General features: G+C 37.6%; 1 protein-coding gene and 1 long non-coding RNA gene across 9 annotated transcripts in view; one reads left to right on the forward strand and one right to left on the reverse strand.

Annotated features, from left to right (window-relative positions):
- LOC111919902 (serine carboxypeptidase-like 17) overlaps nucleotides 1-23361 on the forward strand; it is a 41030-nt gene that overhangs the window by 10277 nt on the left and 7392 nt on the right. For all 5 annotated transcript variants that reach the window (XR_006192587.2, XR_008232377.1, XR_008232378.1 and 2 more), the window contains exons 3-9: nucleotides 4148-4224; nucleotides 4344-4466; nucleotides 4595-4697; nucleotides 4785-4822; nucleotides 5027-5128; nucleotides 5298-5384; nucleotides 5484-5639. Coding sequence is in view for 2 of the 5 variants with exons in the window: in XM_052771468.1 (XP_052627428.1) it covers nucleotides 4148-4224; nucleotides 4344-4466; nucleotides 4595-4697; nucleotides 4785-4822; nucleotides 5027-5128; nucleotides 5298-5384; nucleotides 5484-5639 (686 nt within the window). In the remaining 3 variants the exon portion in view is untranslated. The remainder of the gene's footprint in view (nucleotides 1-4147; nucleotides 4225-4343; nucleotides 4467-4594; nucleotides 4698-4784; nucleotides 4823-5026; nucleotides 5129-5297; nucleotides 5385-5483; nucleotides 5640-23361) is intronic.
- Nucleotides 1276-8138, reverse strand: LOC111919903 (uncharacterized). Of its 4 annotated transcripts, none has more exons than XR_008232379.1 (5): nucleotides 8018-8138; nucleotides 7826-7911; nucleotides 7461-7617; nucleotides 7220-7359; nucleotides 1276-1363 (listed from the first exon to the last, which is right to left on the reverse strand). It is a non-coding gene; the product is annotated as an uncharacterized LOC111919903 (long non-coding RNA). The 4 variants fall into 4 exon arrangements; XR_006192589.2 differs by lacking the exon at nucleotides 1276-1363 and adding an exon at nucleotides 6331-6469; XR_006192590.2 differs by lacking the exon at nucleotides 1276-1363 and adding an exon at nucleotides 6364-6474.

Raw genomic sequence — 23361 nt, forward strand, 5'->3', positions numbered from 1 at the left:
TTTATACTCGAGCTCGGCTCGATAAGGTACTCGAGTAGCTCGAGCTCGAGCTCGGCTCGATTAAGGTCGAGTCGATTTTGAGTATTTTCCAAGTCGTTCTCGAGTTTCTTGCGGGTTGGCTTGTCTCATTTACACCCCTAACATCTACTTCTTGTTAGGAGTTTTGAAAGTCATAAGAAGGGCTTATTGGCTTTTTTTATTCATATTTTAGGATTTAGACAACAAGGTCACTCACTTGCTATGTTTTCACCAATGGTGATTCTGATATGAGCTGGAAAGTAACTTAAAAATCTATTGTAGCCTTTTCGATAGTTGAAGTTTATTAGATGGTGGTTTTTGAAGCATGCAAAAAAGTACTTAGATGAGAGGTTTTTATTATGATACTAGGTGTAAAACCCATGTATTACACAGAGTTATTAAAAGAAAGTTTTGGTAACCACAAAGACCATGTTCATAAAAAAGAATAAGTAACGATTAAGTTTGTGACTTTTTTGTAAACCGCATGGACTATTTATGTAATTTGATCTTAATTAATCTATACTAATAAAATTAATTAATATGAATTCACAAATGTAATATACTATCTACATTAATTAATATATTAATAGAAAGAGAAATTCAAAAATAGAAAATTATTATATACATTAATTAATATATTTATAAAATTAATTAATATGAGGTGACATTTAATAGGTGAGATTTGAATAAAAAAGAAAAAAAAGCCTATAAAAATGATAAGTGGATATTAAATAATTCAAAAAAATCTAGAAAATGACAAATGTCAAAATGAAAGAGAAGATGACATGTGGCAAAACCATTCTTATTTATTATGGTAGATTTGATGACCTATTATTTCATTTCCGTATATATTTTGTGAAAGTCAAACTGTTATATGCCTTACCAATAATTCTATGTTTCGTGACAGAACAAAGCACAATGAGATTATATATAACTAACATAGAGCTTTGTTCCTAAAGGCGATATCAATATATGAAAAATAAGTAAATATAAATATATAATAAAAAAATAAGTAAATATGAATATATAATAACCCTATTTCAATGATGACAAATCCATTTCTTGTTTCAAAGTTTCAACTTTACTCAAAATTTGGTTGGTGCTCAAGTGCATACGCATGATGCTATATCATACGCATGATGCTATATCACTGTAACAACGTAAATTTTCAAACCAAAATTTTCATTTTCAAAACACACAAAAACTCATAATATATCTCAAAAACATAATTGTCTCAAGTGTCAACACAATCCACATAAAAATGTCACTATCCCATAATCATCCACATAATCTCGCATCGGTGTGTACAATCAAGTCGGTGCCTTCTCGTGATCCTGAGAGGTACCTGAAACACATAACCCATAACACGGTAAGCTTAAAACTTAGTGAGTTCCCCAAAATACCACACATATCTCATTAGCCTCTCATGGATATACTCAAATAAGACCCTCCGGTTAATGTGTCTCAGTGGGACCCTCCAGTCCCACAACTCGGGTGGACCCTCCGACCCTAACTCGGTAAGCTCAGAATAATACACTACACAAATCACAAAGACATAATGCAGGATATCACAATACTAAATATAACACATAAGAGCCTCCGGTCACACAAAGATTACCACCCTAGGTAAAGTATTGTGAGAAGACTCACCTCGTAACAAACAAGTAATAATCTCATACACGAATCTCGAACTAGCCTCCGCCTAACACATAAGATAATAATCTCTAATTAACACTTAAATCACGACTCGAAATAAACTACATTATTCTCTCTCAAACTCTTGGCATGGGTAAGAGACCATTTTATCCCTCCATGGTCCCCACACTCCCTGCCTTGACCAAACCCTAAAGTCAACAGAAGTCAACACTCAAGTCAACTGTCCATGTTGACCTGACTCGTCGAGTGCATCTATGTGACTCGCCGAGTCCCTCTTGTTCCTTCAGATCATCGCGAAAACCCAACTTAACTCGTCGAGTTGTCCCTTCAACTCGCCGAGTTACCCATGTCCAGACTCATCGAGGAAAACCCTAGCCGACTCGTCAAGTCAGCTCTTTGACTCGTCGAGTCCCTTAAATCAAATCCTCATTCAGACGTTATAAGGCATATCTACCCCTTCCGAATTCAATGGTTTTAATAAATCCCCTACAGTAGTTCGTCTTGGACCAGATCTAGCATCGTTCTCAACAGTTTGTGTAGCCATAAATCTTATTGTATTCATTGAAATCTGTTGACTTTGTATACCATCTCATTGTAAATAAACTATCTTATCATAGATCCATTTTGGTCTTGAAATTATATAATAATGGAAACAACAACCCTAGTCGCTATCTTTATATCATGTTTACTTGTAAGTTTTACTGGGTACACCTTATATACCGGTTTTGGGCAGCCTTCTCAACAACTAAGAGATCCATTCGAGGAACACGGGGACTAATTAAAGTAATGAGCCTCCCAATATTGGGAGGCTCATTACTTCAATTGTGATAATGAAACATCATTTCATTTTTTTTTAGTTGGAACTTTTGGAGGTTCTCTAAAAAAGATAGTGAAAAAAAATTATCCCTAGAGTCGAGACTAAGAGGAATGTATAAACCAATGCTTCCATAGAGTCAATCGTAGTTTACAATTATAGCTTCCCGAATAAAGAAAGAACAAGAGTAACAAAAAAATGACAATGCAAATCAAGATTGGTACCCTATATCAAAAAAATAAAATACATTCGAAAGACACCAAAGAAATGTTATATCAGCCTATTTGTCTTCTTGTAAACTCTAGATATAGCCTCCCAAGGTTTGAATGCCACGTAAAGTTTCGATCTTTACATTCATGCATGACATATTTGCTCCATAATGCCAATACAAGCTCTAACTAAGGTGTTTAAGCACAATAACTCCTTCATGGCTGGATAAAGTTGGGACCTTTGGACTCTATGGACGTCACAAAGTCCAGATCTGATGTCTCAATGCTTGGCAAGCACAAGTCATACCAAATCTCAAGGAAATATGGAAAAAGCCCCAAAAGTTCCTCATTAACAAGTTCTAAACAACATGATGAACAAGGTGATGACTTTTACCTTCCAACAGAAGCTCCAAGTGAATGAATACTGGATCTCACAGCCTTTCCTCGCTCCTTGCTTGAATCTCACCTCTTCTCTTCCAATGATTCACCAAAACACTCAAATCAGTCACTCTCTCTTAGCTCAATTGCCGATTAGGGTTTCACATAGGGGATTTGGGTAACTGGTGAGGCGGAAATGAGGACATAAGTTCCTTTAAATAGGTCCCAACCCCGGAGATTTAGGGTTTCATCTCACATCGCCAACTTGGTGAGTCGGCTCTCTGACTCGTCGAGTCGGTCTTTAAACCTACGTGCTTAATCCAACTCTACTCGACGAGTCAAACACCCAACTCGTCGAGTCACTCACTAAATAAGTAAATAAATGAATAAATAATGAAGTACCTGGGAGTCGGGATGTTAGAATCACATGTCAAGTATTAGTTATTCAAGGAGTTAAATTTTCGTTGTTTTTGCGCAAAAGGAATTTGTCTTATCATTAATGTTATTTATTTGGTGATCCAAATTCCTACTAGTTGTTATAGCTTTTCCCTTATTTTCTTTTCTCTAAGTATTAGGAAATTTATCTTATTATTTGTTAGAATTGGTAGATATCACGTTGGCATTAGCATATGATTCTAGTTGATAGTCTTTAAATAGGCTATTACTTTCAACCTAGGCATCCAAAAATCATATCCTTCCATCAATTTTCTTGATACGTATCATCCCCTACTTATTTGATTAATAATATATCATCTTTTTCTTGGTGGGTTTTCTTGAAAATGTTTCCAACTTAAAATCATTTGTGCTGTTTTCTATTTATCTACTTCTCATTTAGCAGAATGGATATTACAAAAAAAAAAAGTTTATTTTATGAATGAGATTATGATCCTTTAGTTGACAAACGTTATCATTTCTAAAAGATTTTCCATGGTGGCTTCCCATCATTACTTTTATAATAACTTTTATAACTTCTTGTTATTAATTAGTATCTATTGCCATGATATATTTGTATTTACATAAAAAGTGTTTTATGTATAAAATTTCCTTCTATTTAATGTGTTAATGCTCATAGGCCCGTTCAATTTCAACTATGCAAATTCCACTCCAGAGAACCCTGTGCTCGAGATAAATTCTTATAGTTGGACAAAGGTGTGTCTAGTTGTTAATGGAGGCTGATGTTTTCAATATACCTTTCTATAGTCTTTGGATGTTAGCGAGCTAATAGGTATAATTTTAGTGATATAATAAAATCATTGTTAACATTATAGGTTGCAAACATAATTTCAATTGATCAACCTGCTGGGACTGGATTCTCATATGCAAAATATCCAAAAGCTTACATAACAAATGATACATTATCATCAATGTTATGTTACCAATTTTTAAGGAAGGTAAAGTAGTTTAGGTATTTAGATTATCACAAATATACACTTCCATTTACAATTTTCAATGCGTACACAAAAGCTCCACCTATGTCCTTAAAAATAGATACAAACTAAAATCGATTTTTTCCCAACAGTGGCTTGATGATCACCCTAGATTTATCAAGAATCCGTTATATGTTGGTGCTGATTCCTATGGTGGCCTATTTGTTCCATTGATTGTTCAGCAAATATATAAAGGTATTTCTTAATATCGAACTAAATAAAGATATTTCTTATGAGGGGTCATGTCGAGATACATCACTTTTAGCTTGTTTTTTTTTGTAGGTAATGAAGTTGGAGAAGAACCACATATCAACATCAAAGTACGCATGATTAATATGTTGGATCAATCCAATTTCATAATTTTTTTAAGTGTATACCTTTTATTAGTTTGTTATTAAATTATAAAATTAAAAATTTCTGCTTCTTAAGCTTGATTGCATTGGATTTGACCATGATAGTGCCTGAAAATAATATTATGTAATCTTTTCATGGATCACTGTTTTGACATATGTTTTACTACCTAGGGGTATGTTATTGGTAACCCTGTTACAGACACAAGTGCAGAATATAATTTTAGAATTCCATCTGCTCATCATCTAGCACTCTTATCAGATGCCGTCTATAAGGTAAATAGGAATATTTCAGTTGTTTTATAGTATAGTTAGTGTGTGGATATCAATTTCTTACTGAATTCTAGGCACTTCTTGTACCCACTAATATTAAAATATATACATGAACTTCTTGTACCTACTAATATTAAAATATATACATGAATTAAGTTGTTAATTCTTGCAGTCAGCAAAAAGAAATTGTCGAGGAGAGTACTTGAATGTGGATTCCAACAATATTCTATGCATACATGATCTTAATGTGGTAGAAAAGGTACATGAGCTAGACTTCAACTTTGATAAATTTCTAATTGGTAACATCATATCTTAAATATATAATTCGATAGATGGTTTCTTATTTTTTTAAATGTAGTGCCTCAAAAGAATTCAAATGGAATACATTTTAGATCCATATTGTGGCCCTTCAAATACCTTCAAACCTTCTCTTTTCAAGAGGGACTTAAGATCTATTGAGAAGACCTCCAAGGATATCTGGTCATTACATCAAGTTCAAATGGAAGGGTGTAATGTATTACTGTCCTCTCTCTCTCTCTCTCTCTCTCTCTCTCTCTCTCTCTCTCTCTCTCTCTCTCTCTCTCTCTCTCTCTCTCTCTCTCTCTCTCTCTCTCTCTCTCTCACACACACACACACACACATATATATATATATATATATATATATATATAACACTAGGAAATTTATTCGGGTCGTGATAATCACGACCACCCTATAGAATTTATCATTAAGCTAGTTTTAAATGATTCGGAAAAAAAAGAAAAAAAACACCAATTTAGGAGCTAAGGTTGGTTAATATGAATAGAAGAGATGAGAAGTTTAACTTAAAATTTAAAAGATGTCTAAATATCTTAAAATTTAAACCCAATAACTCAAAATCTTAAAATTGAAAGGAATACTTGGCTGGTTATAAAAACTGTAACTAATCACCATAAGTTTTCAAACAAGAAATGATAATAAATTACATGTGGATATCAAAAACCAAAAATAATTATGTTTGTTAATAAACAAATTATCAAAAAGAACTTTAGATTAATTAATATGAGAAATCTTACTTTCCTAGATATAGTATTCACTTGTACTTTGATAAAAATCAATGATCCAAAGGCTTTCCTATTTTAGTTTTCACTTTTGCCTAGTTTCTCCCCTGTGCCTTCTTTCCATACAATAAAAGTGCATACATTCTATTTTTATGTAAACTTGTTTAAATTTGACAGAGTGATCAACAACTTTGGTCTTTCGATGGGACCATTCTAGCAAGTCTATTTGTGATAAACTTAAATAGATCAGGTGTATATGATTATTAATATTGCAATCAGGGCCGACTCTCAGATTTTAAGGACCCTGTACTAAGAAGAAAAATAGAGCCCTAAATTAATATATAAGGAAAGCAAACTTAAAAGTAAATAAATTAACTAAAAAGAAACATAGGAAACTTAATAAAAACTTCAAGGGTTGATTATGTAACTTTTAAAAGTGATTTGTTAAACATATTAGAAGGAGGGTTGATTATGATATAAAGCAATAACTAATGGCCAAAAGTGTAACTTGAATTTAAAACTTCAAAATGTGGTAGCCATGAGTCCAACCTACATTCTTCACACTAAGATACGCGCTTATAGTAATTAGGCTACACACACTTTATGTGAAACTTTGAATAAATTCATATATATTTAGTTATCAAATATATTATTTAATTAAAACTCATGCCCTATTTTTTTCGGGGCCCTTTGCAGCTATACACACTTTATGTGAAACTTTGAATAAATTCAAATATATTTTTCTCTTCACACTAAGGAATTCGACTTCTTTCAACTGTTTCACATAAATAGTTCAATTAGCAAAAACAATTAAACATAAAGACGATCCGACATTTTTTTCTTTTGTTTCTTCTTTTTTCAAAAATCAAAAATCCTTTAGACTATTATTTTGCATGTTCATCACTTTTTGTCTCATGTCAAAATATAAAGATTCCATCGGATGCTTTAATTCTTACCATAATGGTCCATAATGGTCTAAAAGGTTAAAGATTACAAATCGTCCATCAAAATATAAACCACCAGCAACATCAAAGAAATATGATTTAAGGCTCACCTTGAAACCAATGATCGTTACAGCAATAAGCAGGCCTGGATAGTAGTCTTCTTCAACAACATATTTAGATTGTATCATCATGTATTTGCTTCCGGTTCACAAGCCACTAATACCATATTACCCATTCTCCTTGTTAGATGCTAACCAAACACACAATCCACAAATGTAGAATCAGTGAAACATATTATCAAACACGATATGATCGTTTAAGAAATATGAAAGATAGACAACAAATGCTTACATTTTGGTAGTCATATTAAATACACAAACTCTTTCAATATAAATCAATGAACTTCCTATACAGCTTACATAACGACAATCTTCTCCACTTCTTCAAAAATGCTAATTATCAAAAACCCAAAACCCCAACTTTCATTATTCTACCTGTTATAAATAGCCTAGACATGGAAACAAAATGTAATTAAGAGGAAACTTATGAAGTTCAAAGAAATAGGTGTTTCAATTAAATTTAATCTAATTAATTTGAATTCTAACAATCCGTCTTGGGTGTTTTGATGCAATAATCTGGTTTGTGGATGTAATTGATTGTTTTGCGTCGATACTTGCACCATTGAAACTGATTATTTCATATGTAATAAAGCTTACCTGAATGCAGAATGCAGTGAAGAAAATCCATGACAAAAAAACATCACATGTTATTTTCCGATGTCGACACATTTCAATCCAACCTACTGCAAAAAAAGAAGAAGATAAGATATGGTCTGTCCTTAACAAAACAATGATGATCTTAAATAAACGAAAAGACAATCAATTAGTAAGAAATAAAGAAGTTCAAACCTGAAGCATATGGGAGAAGATTTGGGTTCAAGAACACGAGAGGATATGGAGACGGATTTTTGGGAGACTAAAGAACAAAGCTGCCGATTTAAGGAGAATTAAACCCATGTTCTCCAATTTAGCAAGTCAAAAAGAAGTTATCGTGTTATTGGATTTTTAAGCAACAGACAGCGGGAAAGGAGGCATAGAAAAAGAGGAAGACAATCGAGAGAAGAGAGAACCAACAGACATATCTATGGCAGTAATCTCCTTCTACTTCAACTGTCCTATGAAAAACTAAAATCTAATCGCTAGCTAACAAACGAGTTCATAAGAACTTTGGTACATACTTTGATCGAATTCTCGTGGGCAGATGGGAATGAAACTTCGGTACCTACCCTGTTGAGAACCCTGAATTATAATCGTAATTGAAGATACACAAATAAAGCAATCGATTTGAGACCTTTGGGCGCTTAAAACTAAGCACATGTGTCGTTAACATAGAAATTTGGAGAGAGTGAATCGGCCACAATTAAACAACGTGGCGGTAAAAGAGAAGCGGGAGGTGGAAAGGTGACGGCAGGTTAAATTAATAGGAAAATACCACAAATAGACAAAAAATGGTGGTGAATTTCTAAATTTAGTCACAAAATTTGATTTTATCAACTATAGACATACATTCCGCGGAGAACCCTCTCCGGACCTCCACGGAATGACGTCATCTCCGCGGAATTGATCTTGAGGGTTTTTTTTCATATCGATTTTTCGGGGTTTATATTAATTCTTCAACTAATTATTTTCAAGTAAAGATTATAATAGTATGATAATCTTTTCTTAAAAATAATTAGTTTGAGAAATGAATATAAAACCCGAAAAATCGATGTGAGGAAGGAAAAAAAAACACTAAAGATCCATTCACCGGAGCTACCTCCGCGGAATGAGTTCATTCCTCGGAGGTAGCTCCGTGGAATGGATCTTGAGGGTTTTTTTTAATACATTGATTTATTTACGATTTTGCCATTCCGCAGAGCTACCTCCGCAGAATGCATGACTATATCCGGAAAAGTTCATTTTTATGTCTATTTTTTGAAAATACCCCCCATTTTTTGACTATTTACGGTATTTTCCCTAAATTAATGCCTTCAAAGGAAGCAAACCTCATTTTGAAGTCTTTTGCGTGCGTCAGCCTGAGATAAGGATGACAATTGCTTTTTTCATTCTCGTGAGGTAAAGACGACGACAGGTTAAAGGAACCATAACAAAGGGAAGTCATATACGTTAAAAGCGGCCACCCCGATCATCTGTATTGGTGGATAGAGGAAGCTATCGACGTGGACATGAAAGCTTTCCTTTAACGTGTGTGTGTGTGTGTGTGTGTGTGTGTGTATATATATATATATATATATATATATATATATATATATATATATATATATATATATATATATATATAGGGTTAGGTTCATGTGAGACGACCTAATTTTGTGAGACCGTAAGACGCATCTTTTTTAGTTATTTCAAATTCCGAAAATAATATTTAAAAAAAGAATTTTTGGATTTTTCCATTTATTTTGCATTTTAAAATTATTTATTAGAATATGTACAGTGTAGTATTCTACTAGAATATTTCACGTATTTTTCAAAAAAAATGGGATTTTTTTTATGTTTTTATTTTTTTTAATTAATTCAACTTCCGAAAATATTATTTAAAAAACAGAATTTTTAGATTTTTCCATTTATTTTGCATTTTAAAATTATTTTATAGAATATGTTAGTGTAATATTCTATTAAAATATTTCACGTATTTTTCAAAAAAAAAAAAAAAAAAAAACGGGATTTTTTTTTATTTTCATTTAATTTTTTTTTTAGTTTTTTTTATTTTTTTTAGTTAATTCAAGTTCCGAAAATAATATTTAAAAAAAAAAGAATTTTTGGATTTTTCCATTTATTTTGCATTTTAAAATTATTTTTAGATTTGGTCTCACGGTCTCACAAAATTAGAATGGTCTCAAATGAACCTGAACCTATATATATATATATATATATATATATATATATATATATATATATATATATATATATATATATATATATATATATATATATATATATAAGTGAATATATGATTGTTATGTACCTAATTTTAAGTATAGAACCTTTTAAAATGAGATAGATCTAAGCAAAGGATTCTAATTTCATTTTTGTAACTTTCCAAAAATCCTTATACAAATTTTCATTTTTCGAACCATCAAATCCACACAATGTATGTTCCAAAATCAATCATAGCAAAATGTAACACAATCATTAGAGTAAAACAAAAGTCCTCAATGCAGAAAATCATAAGGGGATGTTGTGTAGTCAAGTCGAGTTGTTCCCTTAGAACTAGATGTACCTAAAAATGTTAAACCACAAAATTATAAGTACAAAGCTTAGTGAGTTCCCCAAAATACCCCATACCATACATATTGGGTCTTGCCCTCGTATTGGGCCCTATCCAGCATACAAACGAGCCTAGCCCAACATAAAAACGGGCTCAGCCCAACATATAAATGGGCCTAGACCAACATAAAAATGGGCCCAACCCAACATATAAACGCAAGAGTCACAAAGACAACTAGCATCCTACATATTATAATGAAAAGACTTACCTTTCTCACGAGGTCAAATAAAACACAACTCAATGCCACGCAGTCGGTGCTACAACACACCTATCGAATCAAACAAGGTCCAACCTTAGTCTATACTCTAGAATTGGCAATTTGACCAAAAGTCAATACAGGTCAACAAGTCAACAGTCAACATTTCCATTGTCTGACCCTCACGTCATGACCATCTCATGGGTAAGTCTTGAGAAATGCACTCAGCCTGATTCCCAACTCGGTCACGATTCAACTCAGTCTCAATCCAAAATATCGTCGCTTCGTGATATATAAGTCATCGCGTCGTAACAAAATCTGTCCAAATTAACCGGGGAAATCCCCAATCGTCACGTCGTGAGAAAGAGAATGTCACATCGTGAAATTGGGTTTTCTCAGCTTAATTGATTCAACTGTCAATCGATTTAGCCACCCATCCAATCCTTCTAGAATGCTCTCTAACGTCCATTACCTCCTAAAGTTTGATGCTTTTTAGCCATGCATGCACATTGTGAGTCTAAGGCTCAAACTAGGTTAAAATTGAGAAATAACACTAAAGGTTTCATGTATGGATTCAATACACTAGCAAACTCCAGATCTAGGCCATATAACACTCTAAAGGTTTCAAGGATCCATAAAGTTGCTAAATTTATGGAATCCTTCCATTCCAGATCTAGCCCAACAATGGAGGACAGGATTAGGGTTTCTTCAACAGGTTTTGGAGGTGATGGAGGCTGAGGGTGAAAGAAACCCTAACCCCTCACTTCCTTTAAATAGGGACCAATCCCAAAAATTAGAGTTTTACCTCAAATCAGTTGTCACATTGTGACCATCATAGTGTCATGATGTGACACTTAAATGAGACCCCCCGACTTTTGCGGCCATGTCACGACGTGATGGTGCTTCCCTCACGTCGTGAACCACCCCAAAAATCATATTTACCTAAAATTTGATACCTTGAGGATCCGGATTTTACAATTTTCTTCGGAGTTTGTTCTAATAGACTACAAATAACCCGAGTTAAATATAGAAAGGATCCCCCACCCCAAATTTTGTGGCCATGTCATGATGTGACGGTGTTTCCCTCACGTCGTGACCCACCCAAAAACTTATATTTACTTAAAATTTGATACCTCGATGATCCGGATGTTACAATTTTCTTTGGAGTGTGTTCTAATAGACTACAAATGAACTGAGTTAAATATAGAATGGATATAATTAATTATATAATTCTTTTTGTTTCAAGATTCCATCAAAGATTGTAGGAAGAGTAAATCACTATTTTTTTAATTAATATGATTCAAAATATTTTAACCTTTAATGGAAAACTCAAAAATTGCATTTGTAAAGACATGAATTAAATGATCTATATGTTTCCTTTTATTGCTATTCTATTACTCTCCAATTAAAAATTGTAAGGTGTAGTAACTAATCATCGTTTTCAATGCTTTAGGTTTATAAAAACAATGAAGAAAAACAATACAAATTCAATCGGTTTAGGAGGATAGGTAAGCTTAGAAAGAATAGTGTAACGTCCCAAAATTTTCAAGTAAAAGTTTCATTTCGAATAATTTAAAATCATTCAATCATTATCCGAAAAGACGATCATAATAAAAGTATTCTGAAAACATCAGAGTATAATCATAAATAGTCAATTCAGAATAAATCTCAAAGGGATGTAGTGCGATCAAGTCGGGCCTTTCCTTTTCAAACTAGTAGTACATGAAAAACATTAAACGTAAGCACAAAGCTTAGTGACTTCCTCAAAATACCACATACCATACAAGCAACGGGCCCCACCCAATGAGTATAACGGGCCTCGCCTTAACTTGCATAATAGGCCCTGCCTAATGAGTACAACTGGCATCGTCCTAACTAGCATAACAGGCCCGACCTAATGAGTGTAATGGGCCTCGCTTTAACTCACATCACAGGCCCCGCCCATCATATAAAACATAATCCAGTGAGCCGAAATTGGTGCCTTCGACCCACGAGTACAGTGAAGAGACTCACATGAACTACTCAACAGAAGCCCAACAGCTACCTCAACATAAATACAGCCAACCCTAGATTCCTAAAGCCAAACCGAAACCAACCCCTTAGCCAAATGTTCAATTGTACTCAAGTTTGACCAAAAAGTCAACAATCAAAATCAATGTTAAAATTGCCAATCAGCAGCCCTCCATATCATGGCCTTCCTTAGCCACGTAGTCGGCATAAAATGCCAAAACATTCGCTAATTCCTTAGTCGCCATGTTATGGTAACCTAAGGCCACGCCGTGGGGACTGGTCTGGACAGCTCAAACGAGCTTAATCCATTTTCTTTTGATTTCAAGAGCTCCAAGGCTCAGATCTGATCCTTTCTAAGGTCTTAATGGATATAGTTTCTAAATTTATCCATTAGGAAGCTCCAAACCACCAAGATCTAAACTTTAAGTCTCAAAGGGAACCAAATTGCATTTTTCTCAACTTAATCCATTAAGTCCAAGTCTCTAACTTTTAGATCCGGATGAATAAGATATCTAGATGGATAAAGTTTCCAACTTTATCAATAATAATGTCACAATCTTCCAAGATGTAATACACCAAAATGACCTAAAGGACCAAGATAACTTGCATGGCTAAAAGGGAAGGCAAATGATCATTACTTTCCTAGTCCATGAGGTTCAAAAAAATTCCAAACTGATCAAAAGATGTTGGAGTCCACTCAACTCCAAGATGACCCATAAAATGAACCAAACATGCCAAAAAAAACCCCAAGAGACAAGATCTAAAGAACTAGACAGCAAGACTGAAACTTTATACTCACAATGGTCTAGAAATGTAGTGTCTTTATAACATCCCCAAAAATACAACCCAAAATCTTCATTTTTTTTAAAGTTACTAAATCCATATCCCAAAACATCATCAATTTCAAAATCAACGTGAACATACAGTGATTATAGTATTCTATCAAAACCAGACATAGAAAAGTATTATTAGAGCATAGTCCCAAAATCTCTACTACGGAAAATCATAGTGTGATGTGATGCGATCATGCCAACCCTTTTCCTTTCAAGCTAGAAGTACCTGAAACATAAACTGAAACTGTAAGCACAAAGCTTAGTGCGTTCACCTACCATACCACATACCAAATAAACATACTTCCAAGCATATCCGGGTGATGGCCTACCCCCTTCGGTCTATTTCAATCGGATACTGTCGAGCATATTTGTGTGCTTGACCTGCCCCTTCGGTCTTATTTCAACCTGATAATGTCGAGCATAACTGGGTGGTCGACCTACACCTTCAGTCTATTTCAACCGGATATCAGGTCTATTTCACCCCTACCGCTACTATATATTATCACACATAATTCACAGAATTATCAAATAATACATGCACAACCATAATTATCACAAAGACAACCATCATGCCATATCATAACTAGTGGGTCGGCCTTGGTGCCTTCGACCATGAATTCTACGAAAGGCGACTCACCTCAAACTGTGGATGCAATAACGTACTCGGAGAATGACTCGTGAACTCCTCCTTTATCCCACAACATTATTTTCTAATTAGCTATCATATTATGAGTCCAATGCTAATTCATTTCTTAAGGCAAAGATTCCATAATCCTTTCCTTATTAGGCCTCTTCCTCCCAAGGCCCAATTTCGAACAACCCAAAAGTGCCCAAGCCCATAAAATAAATTCTAAGGCCCAAATACCATCCATCATAACCCTAGGCCCATAGGTCTTCAACCATAGGTGGGCTTGGGGCCCAACAAATCAAGGCCTAACTATCATTTTTGCTCTCTACATGCGTACACACGACGTACTCTGCATGTATTCCCAACGTACGTTGGTATTAACCTGACTCGGGTGGTTGACCCAGTACGCACAACATACTGGCCAGCCAACCCAATAACCCTCTTGTGACTTAATCCATTAAGTACTAACATCCAAAACATAGATCCAGGTCCTAAGAATGTCCTAAGCCATAAAGTTATAAACTTTATGCTTTTGCGTGCATGGATGGGGATTAAGACGTAGATTCAGTCCATAAACACACTTAGTTTGTACCTAACACTTGCATGGTTGATGCTAAACCATCAAGGTCCGATTTTTATGGCTCTTAACACTTCCAGGAGCCTAAAAGGACAAATCATATGGACTGAAACTCCTTTAACTCAAAGAACCTCGAATATGGGACTAAAATATAACATAAAACACCCCAAAACTATATCTAAGCATGAAATGGTCAAGGTTTTAGCTTTATACCTCAATTAGGTCAGAAATGTTGCGAAACTTCTGGATCTTCAAGCTCTGTTCACATCCTTGCTTCCTCTCAAAACACGTTCTTCATCAACACCACCAAAATAACACAAAAAAATGCACAAGGTAAGCTCAAAATGAATACAAGAGGTTTGATGTTTGGTTCTAACACTCTAAGGGTGATAGAGGCTGAGTGAATGAGGGTTATGAGGGACATAAGTTCTTTAAATAGGGTGCAAACCCTAAAATTTATGGTTTGCTTCTGGCCAAACTACGCCAAGTGTACACATGGGTACGCCCAACCTATGTAGGTATTTCCTCTCGCGTCACTTGTGTACGCCGTGCGTACACTAGGTATGCCCAGCGTATGACCCTTTCCCAAAAAACACATTTTTTTCAATAAGCAGCAAAAGGAAATACCTGACAACTTGGGCATTACAAATCTCCCCCACTTGAATTAGACTTCATCCTCAAAGTCTGCCGCTGCTACTAGAAATAGCTCTGGGTAATGTTCCCTCATCTCGTCCTCTGGCTCCCACGTCCATTGCGAGCCCTTACAGTGCTGCCACTACACCTTCACCAACTCGACGCTTTTGTTCCTTAGATCCTTCATCTTCCTGTCGAAAATTGATATTGGCCTCTCAATGTAGTTCAGGAGGTCATCCACTTGAATGTCCTCCAAAGTAATCACCGCGAAATCATCAACTAAACACTTCCATTGCTGCGAGGTATGAAAAGTGTTGTGGATCTGCCTGAGCTCCTCCGGAAGATCTAGTCGGTACGCTACGTTGCCCACCTGGGCTATAATCCTGGAAGGTCCGATATACATGGGGCCCAACTTTCCCCGCTTCCTAAAGCGAATAACACCTTTCCATGGTGACACCTTCAGGAGGACCATATCCATGAATTGGAACCCTAGGTTCGATCGGCGTCTTTCAGCATAGCTCTTTTCCCGACTCTGAGCCGTTTGGAATCTACCCCGGACCTGTTGGATCAACTCGGTCTTATTGAGTTGCACCTCGGTGCTCCCCATGACTTGCTGACCGACCTCATCCCAACATATCAGGGTTCTGCAATTCCTCCCATAAAGGATCTCAAAGGGAGACCCGTCGATGCTGGCATGGTAGCTATTGTTATATGAAAACTCGGCCAATGGGAGGTATGTATCCCAAATACCACCAAAATCCCGAACACACGTTCGCAACATATCCTCCAATGTCTGGATGGTCCTCTTGCTCTGACCATCTGTCGGCGTGTGAAAGGTTGTGCTGAAGTGTAGAAGAGTACCTAGCTCTTCATGAAATTTCTTCTAGAATATGGAAGTAAACCGCACGTCCCTATCGGAAATCACAGACACCGGCACTCCATGCCGAGCCATGACCTCTCTGATGTAGATATCTACCAACTTCTCAGCAGAAATACTCTCCTAGATTGGAATGAAATGGGAGCTCTTTGCGAATTGATCCATGATGACCCATATCACATCGACTCCTTGCGTCGTCAGTCGCAACTTCGTAATGAAGTCCTTGGTAATCTCCTCCCGTTTCCACAGTTGGATGTCTAACAGCTGCATCTTTCCTTGAGGCCTCTGGTGCTCGGCCTTGACCTTCCTGCAACTTAAGAACCTCTCGACATACCAGGCTACATCCCACATCATGCAGGGCCACCATTAATCCAGACGAATATCTCTAAACATCTCTGTCGCCCCGGGATAGATTAGAAATCTGGATTTGTACGCTTCCTCTATCAGGATTTGGCGCATGCCACCTTAGTACAGGACCCACACTCTTTGATGGAGTTTCAATAAACATCGGCTATCATACTTGAAGGGGGCAATCTGACCCACGATGCATTCACTTTTTCAGTGCTCCCCCTTAATAGCCTCCAACTGTGCCTCCCGAATCCGCTCTAGAAGCGGAGTCACCACTATTATCCTTAGATAGATATCCTTGATCGGAGCCGTGACTGCCTTATACTAAGAGAATCAGCCACTACATTGTCCTTCCCTAGGTGGTGGTAAAGGATCTCTCAATGATAATCCTTCACCACATCCAACCACCGACACTTCCTCATGTTTAGATTTGGTTAATCCATCAAATACCTCAGACTCTTGTGATCCGTGTAAATAGTACAACAGAACCCATAGAGGTAGTATCGCCAAATCTTGAGGGCAAAAACCACTGCCCCAACTCTAAATCGTGTGTCGGGTAGTTCGCCTCGTGAGGCTTCAGCTGCCTCGAGGCGTAAGTGATGACATTCCCCCTCTGCATCAAGACCGCACCTAAGCCCGAAATAAACACGTCACAACAAACTAAAAAAATAATCGACACCCTTTGGTAGTGTCAAAATTGGCGCCTCACACAACTTCTGCCTCAATGTCTCAAATGTTGCCTGCTGCTCAGGCTCTCATTGGAAAATGGCAGTCTTCTTTGTTAATTGGGTCAGGGGTACTACTATCTTGGAGAAATCCTAAATATATCTCCAATAGTATCCAACAAACCCTAGGAAGCTCTGAATCTCAAATGGAGACCTCGGAACCTCCCATCTCATCACGACCTCCACTTTGGCCGGATCGACCAGAATACCGTCCTGGTTGACAAGGTTCCCCAGAAACTGCACCTCGCGCAACTAGAACTTGCACTTGGAGAACTTCGCATAAAGACTCTCACTCCTTAGGGTATCCAACACCTCCTCCTCAGGTTGCTCCTAGGTCTTGGAATAGACCAACATATTATCAATAAGTACTATCACCGACCGATCCAACATTGGCCTGCACACATGGTTCATAAGGTCCATGAACGCGGCTGGGGCATTGGTGGGCCCAAAAGGCATCACCATGAACTTGTAATCACCCTAACAAGTTCGAAAGGCTGTCTTCTGCACATCATCCTCCCTAACCCTCATCTGGTGGTATCCCGAGCGCAGATCAGTCATAGAAAACCAAGACGACCCCAGAAGCTGGTCAAATAAATCATCGATTCTTGGGAGTGGATACAGTTCTTCACCGTTAGCTTGTTCAACTCCCGGTAGTCAATACACATCTGGTGCGACCCATCTTTCTTCTTCACAAACATGATCAGTGCACCCCAAGGTGAGCTACTTGGCTGGATAAATCCCTTTTCTAACAGCTTCTGCAGCTGTGTAGACAACTCATGCATTTATGGTGGGGCAAATCGATATGGTGCCTTGGCTATTGGGGCTGCACCAGGAACTAGATAGATCCGGTACTCCACCTGCCTCTCCAGAGACACTTCGGGTAAATCCTCCGGAAACACGTCCGGGTATTCTCGAATAACTAGCAACCCATCAACCGTTTCTCTATCCTGCTCCCGAGTATCCATAACGTAAGCGACAAATCCAGAGCAACCCTGACGAAGATAGCGTTTGGCCCATCTTTCATCTTCACAAACATGATCAGTGCACCCCAAGGTGAGCTACTTGGCTGGATAAATCCCTTGTCTAACAGCTTCTACAACTGTGTAGACAACTCATGCATCTCTGGTGGGGCAAATCGATATGGTGCCTTGGCTATTGGGGCTGCACCATGAACTAGATAGATCCAGTACTCCACCTGCCTCTCCGGAGATACTTCGGGTAAATCCTCCGGAAACACGTCCGGGTATTCTCGAATAACTGGCACCCCATCAACCATTTCTCTATCCTGCTCCCGAGTATCCATAACGTAAGCGACAAACCCAGAGCAACCCTGACGGAGATAGCGTTTGGCCCTAGCAGCTGAACATAAAACAGGGTTGCGTTAAGCTCCCTCTCCCTGGACCACCAACTCTCCCCCACTTGGGGTCTGCACACGCACTAGCTAGTGCTCACAATCAATCACTTGCCCATTGGGGCTCAACGAATCCATCCTTACTATGACCTTGTTACTGCGTAGAGGGATGGGAGCCAAGTCAATATAGTAACACTCGCCACACATCCTCAAAACACAATCCCGATGGACCCTCAATGCTCGAACGGATCTCTCATCTAAAATCTCAACCTCTAACGGGTAGTCTAACATGCTCATAAATTAGGAAAACTTCTTGCTGAGTGCAAGAGATATGAAATATCGAGTGGCCCCTGAGTCGAACAACACCAAAACAGGAATATCGTTCACATGGAATGATCCTAAAACAAAACACATAAAATATGAGTATCGAAATTGACATAAAATAAGAGTTGAGGGAAAGAAACATACCCGTCACCACATCTGGTGTGAAACGTGCCTCCTCGTCGATCAACTAAAAGGCTCCGCTCCTTACCACTGGAGCATCTGTCTTGCCCTGACGGCTATCTGTGATCCACAGGGTCTTTGGAGCTAGCGCCATCACTGGTGCTCCCGATGCTAGACTCGGATAGTGGGCCTTCTTGTGGCCCCTCTGATTTCAATGAAATTTTGATGTCTGAATGGTAGGAGTAGGGGAATTACAATCCTTGCTAAAGTGCCCGGTCGTGCCGCACTTGTAGCAGCCTGAGCCGCCCGCTCTACAAACTCCGCCATATGACCAACAAAATTTCCCTCACCGGCTCCGGCCTTGCTGGCCCTTCGACCTCGAGTCGAATCCCTTGGGTTTCTTCGTTGAAACCCCAACCGTCTGACCAGGCTCTGCCTTCCTCTTGCCAATGTGCTCCATATCAATCTCTCACTCTCGTTCCATGGCAATCATCTCATCCAGAGTCGGGCACACTAAATAACTAACAAACTCCTAGATGTCTGCTCTCAAGATGTCGTGATATTGGGTTTTCCTCATCTCCTCATCAGCTGCATAATGGGGAACTAACAATGCCCTCTCCCTGAACTTGGCGGTAATCTCCACCACAGTCCTCCAAAAACTCCCTGGCCAGCTGATGTATCTTTATTGCTAATGTGAACTTTGCTCGGAACCTGCTCACAAAATCTGACCAAGTCATGGCCTCAATGGCTGGACCTCCCAAAGCATAACTAACCTCCTCCCACTAGTCCCTAGCCCGCTCCCTCAAACAACCCGCAACAAATCTGACCTTCGACCCCTCAGGGTAGAAACTGGTCATTTGAGCAGACTCGATATCTGCTATCCACCATCTAGCTGCAATGGGGTCCTTCACCCCGAAGAAGTTTAGTGCTCCACATCCCCGTAAATCCTTGAAGGAGAGCGTGCGGGTACTAGACTGGATAGGTGTCATATCACTCCTGAAAGCCCAAAGGCGATCCTCCATTGGCTCAATAATGCCCTCCATGATCGACCCGAAAATCACCGAGGTCGCGTCAAGGATGCCTCTAGTAATCTTGGATGCAATGAACTCCCGCAGACCATCATCAATCGGATCAAAACCTGTACACGAACCAGACCCAGATCCCGAACCTCCTTCTCCCTGACGTGTCATCACCATTTTGAAACAAACCATACAACGACCAGGATCATGAATACAAATCGCGAAATTTCACATTCTACAAGCCCCCTGGTTTCCTCGCGGCTCTCCCCGAATCTAGTACGGATCCTCTACTTTCAGCAGTATAGGCCCATACTACCTTCCACATATATCCATACTTTCCTCGAGGATTGCTTTGAATCTTCCAGTCCACTTTCTACCCAAACATACAATTGAAATCAAATAAGGCTTCTGACACTAATATTTTCCTAAAAATTCTCTAGGACAATACTCTCCCCACTCACTGCCCTCAGCTAGCAAAAGGACTTCCACGAATTTCCTCCAACTAGCTCATGAATACTTGTTACATATTACTAAAACCAGATAATTCTTCGAATGAGAGGTCTTACTCTACAACGATTGGACTCAAACAAGTGTTGTGCAGTAGAGCCAACCCTATCCTTCTAAAAATATTTGGTTTGCATCACATGTAACTTGGTGTATTCGCTCACTAGTTAACTAAAGTTATTTAGAACTCCTAGAAGCACAAAGCAAGCAACATTCAGGCTTGGGTAACAAGAAACAAACATACCCTAATCAGGCCATCCTATCACTGAAAGATCAGCACTCGCATGCAAGTCTACATGCTCATATAGTAGGAATTTAAGGTATCTATCCTAGCACTCTATCATGCAAAATTTGAGCAGATCCCTACCCCTAACTAGCATGCATTTCACATATTCATAAATCAATTCATAGCAGATAACATGTATAAATATCTTGGGGAAAATTTACTTGAGCTCGGTTGATTGCACGCATCACACTCATTTCCCTTTATTAAAACATTTAGTAAAAAGAAGTTTTCTTATAAAAAAACCTATCAAACCATTGATTTGAGTTTCGATACACCTAAGAGTACGTCTGAATCCTTCAAACCAAGGCTCAGATACCAACTTGTAACATCCCGAAAAATACAACCTAAAATTTTCATTTTTTAAAAGTTACTAAATCCATATCCCAAAACATCATCAGTTTCAAAAGCAATGTGAACATACGGTGATTATAGTATTTTAACAAAACTGGACATAGAAAAGTATTATCAGAGCATAAGTCCCAAAATATCTACTATAGAAAATCATAGTGTGATGTGATGCGATCATGTCAGCCCTTTTCCTTTCGAGCTAGAAGTACCTGAAACACAAACTGAAATTGTAAGCATAGAGTTTAGTGAGTTCCCCCACCATACCACATACCAAATAAACATGCTGCCAGGTATATCCGGGTGCTGGCCAACCCCCTTCGGTCTATTTCAACCAGATACTGCCGAGTATATCTGGGTGCTAGACCTCCCCTTTGGTCTTATTTCAATTGAATAATTTCGAGCATATTTGGGTGCTCGACCTTCCCTTTTGATCTATTTCAACAGGATATTGGGTCTATTTCACCCCTATCGCTACTATATATTATTACACATAATTCCCAGAATTATCAAATAATACATGCACAACCGATAATTATCACAAATACAACCATCATTCCATATCATAACTAGTAGGTCGGCCTTGGTGCCTTCGACCCAAGAATTCTACGAAAGGAGACTCACCTTAAACTGTGGGTGCAATAATATACTCGTTGAATGACTAATGAACTCTTCCCCTTATCGCACAACTTAAATTTCTAATTAGCTAACATATTATGACTCTAACCCTAATTCATGTCTTAAGGAAAAAGATTCCCTAATCCTTTCCTTATTGGGCCTCTTCCTCCCAAGGCCCAATTTCAAACAACCCAAAAGTGCCCAAGCCCAACAAATAAATTCTAAGGCCCAAATATCATCCATCGTAACCCTTGGCCCATAGGTCTTCTTCCATAGGTGGGCTTAGGGCCCAACAAATCAAGGCCGAACTATCATTTTTTCTATCTGCATGCGTATGCTGGGTTAGCTGGCCAGTACACTGGGTGTACTCCCTGGTACGTTGCACGTACTGGCTCAACCATCCAAGTCAGGTCAAGACCAGAGTACGCTAGGCATACACATAGAGCATCCTTATAGTTTTCGTCCATTTCTAACTAAGGAGTCCAATAGCCCAGTTTCACAACTATCAATGATTTTGCAAAACAGCCCCCGTTCTTTAATTAGTTCCTTTAATCCGGAAATTAATTCCAAATTAATTTCTAATTAAATACTAATTAAACAACATGATTTCTAATTAATATATTATTCATATAATACATTAATAAATCATTTATCATCCTCTCTCTCCAAAATCATCCTGTCAAATTGCTAGAGTGAAGGCAACCCAAAAGGACTTTGCTACTATCAAATCAAGTACATACCAATCACAGTTATGGGCTTACACACCTAATCCAACAAAAATAACATGAAAAGCATTGAAAATATGCGAGAGGAGAAAGGATAAGCTCAAATCTTGACGATGGAGGCTATGGTTTCTACCAAGGGGTTTTAGAGATGACGGAGGCTGATAAAATGCCAAAAAAATGCAGAACATTAAGCTTAAATATGTTGAAAACCCTAAAAGTCATGGGTTTGGGTCTAACTGATTGCCACACCATGGCCACGACTTTTCACCCAAATCCATCTCGACTTCAAACAACCATGAGTTCTTCGTTTTAACTCTGCTTTCAGCGATCTTTATATCTACCATTCTATCTAGTTAATTTTGGCTTTATACTTGTCGATCTAAAAACCATAATCCATGCAATACGTACAACAATTAACTTTTTGCATTTTGCCCTTTGGCTGGGAAACAGAAACCATGGGCTTAGATTACATAATCATTAATATCAACATCCAATAAGGTCTAAACCCCATTCATTTGAAGCCCAATGTCTTTACTCGATCCATTTACTATCCACAACCATGAAATAAGAATCAACTTCGAAACAGGATGTTACCAATAGTATAATTAAAAGATCATGATTAGCTTGGATATATATGAATCGAAATTCATAGTTTGGATGGTTATATATATATATATATATATATATATATATATATATATATATATATATATATATATATATATATATATATATATATATATATATATATATATATATATACTAGAAAATTTCTAAGGCCCGTGCTTAGCACGGTCCATGAAGGG

Source organism: Lactuca sativa, chromosome 5, assembly GCF_002870075.4.
Source record: "Lactuca sativa cultivar Salinas chromosome 5, Lsat_Salinas_v11, whole genome shotgun sequence".
NCBI classification, from domain to species: domain Eukaryota; kingdom Viridiplantae; phylum Streptophyta; class Magnoliopsida; order Asterales; family Asteraceae; genus Lactuca; species Lactuca sativa.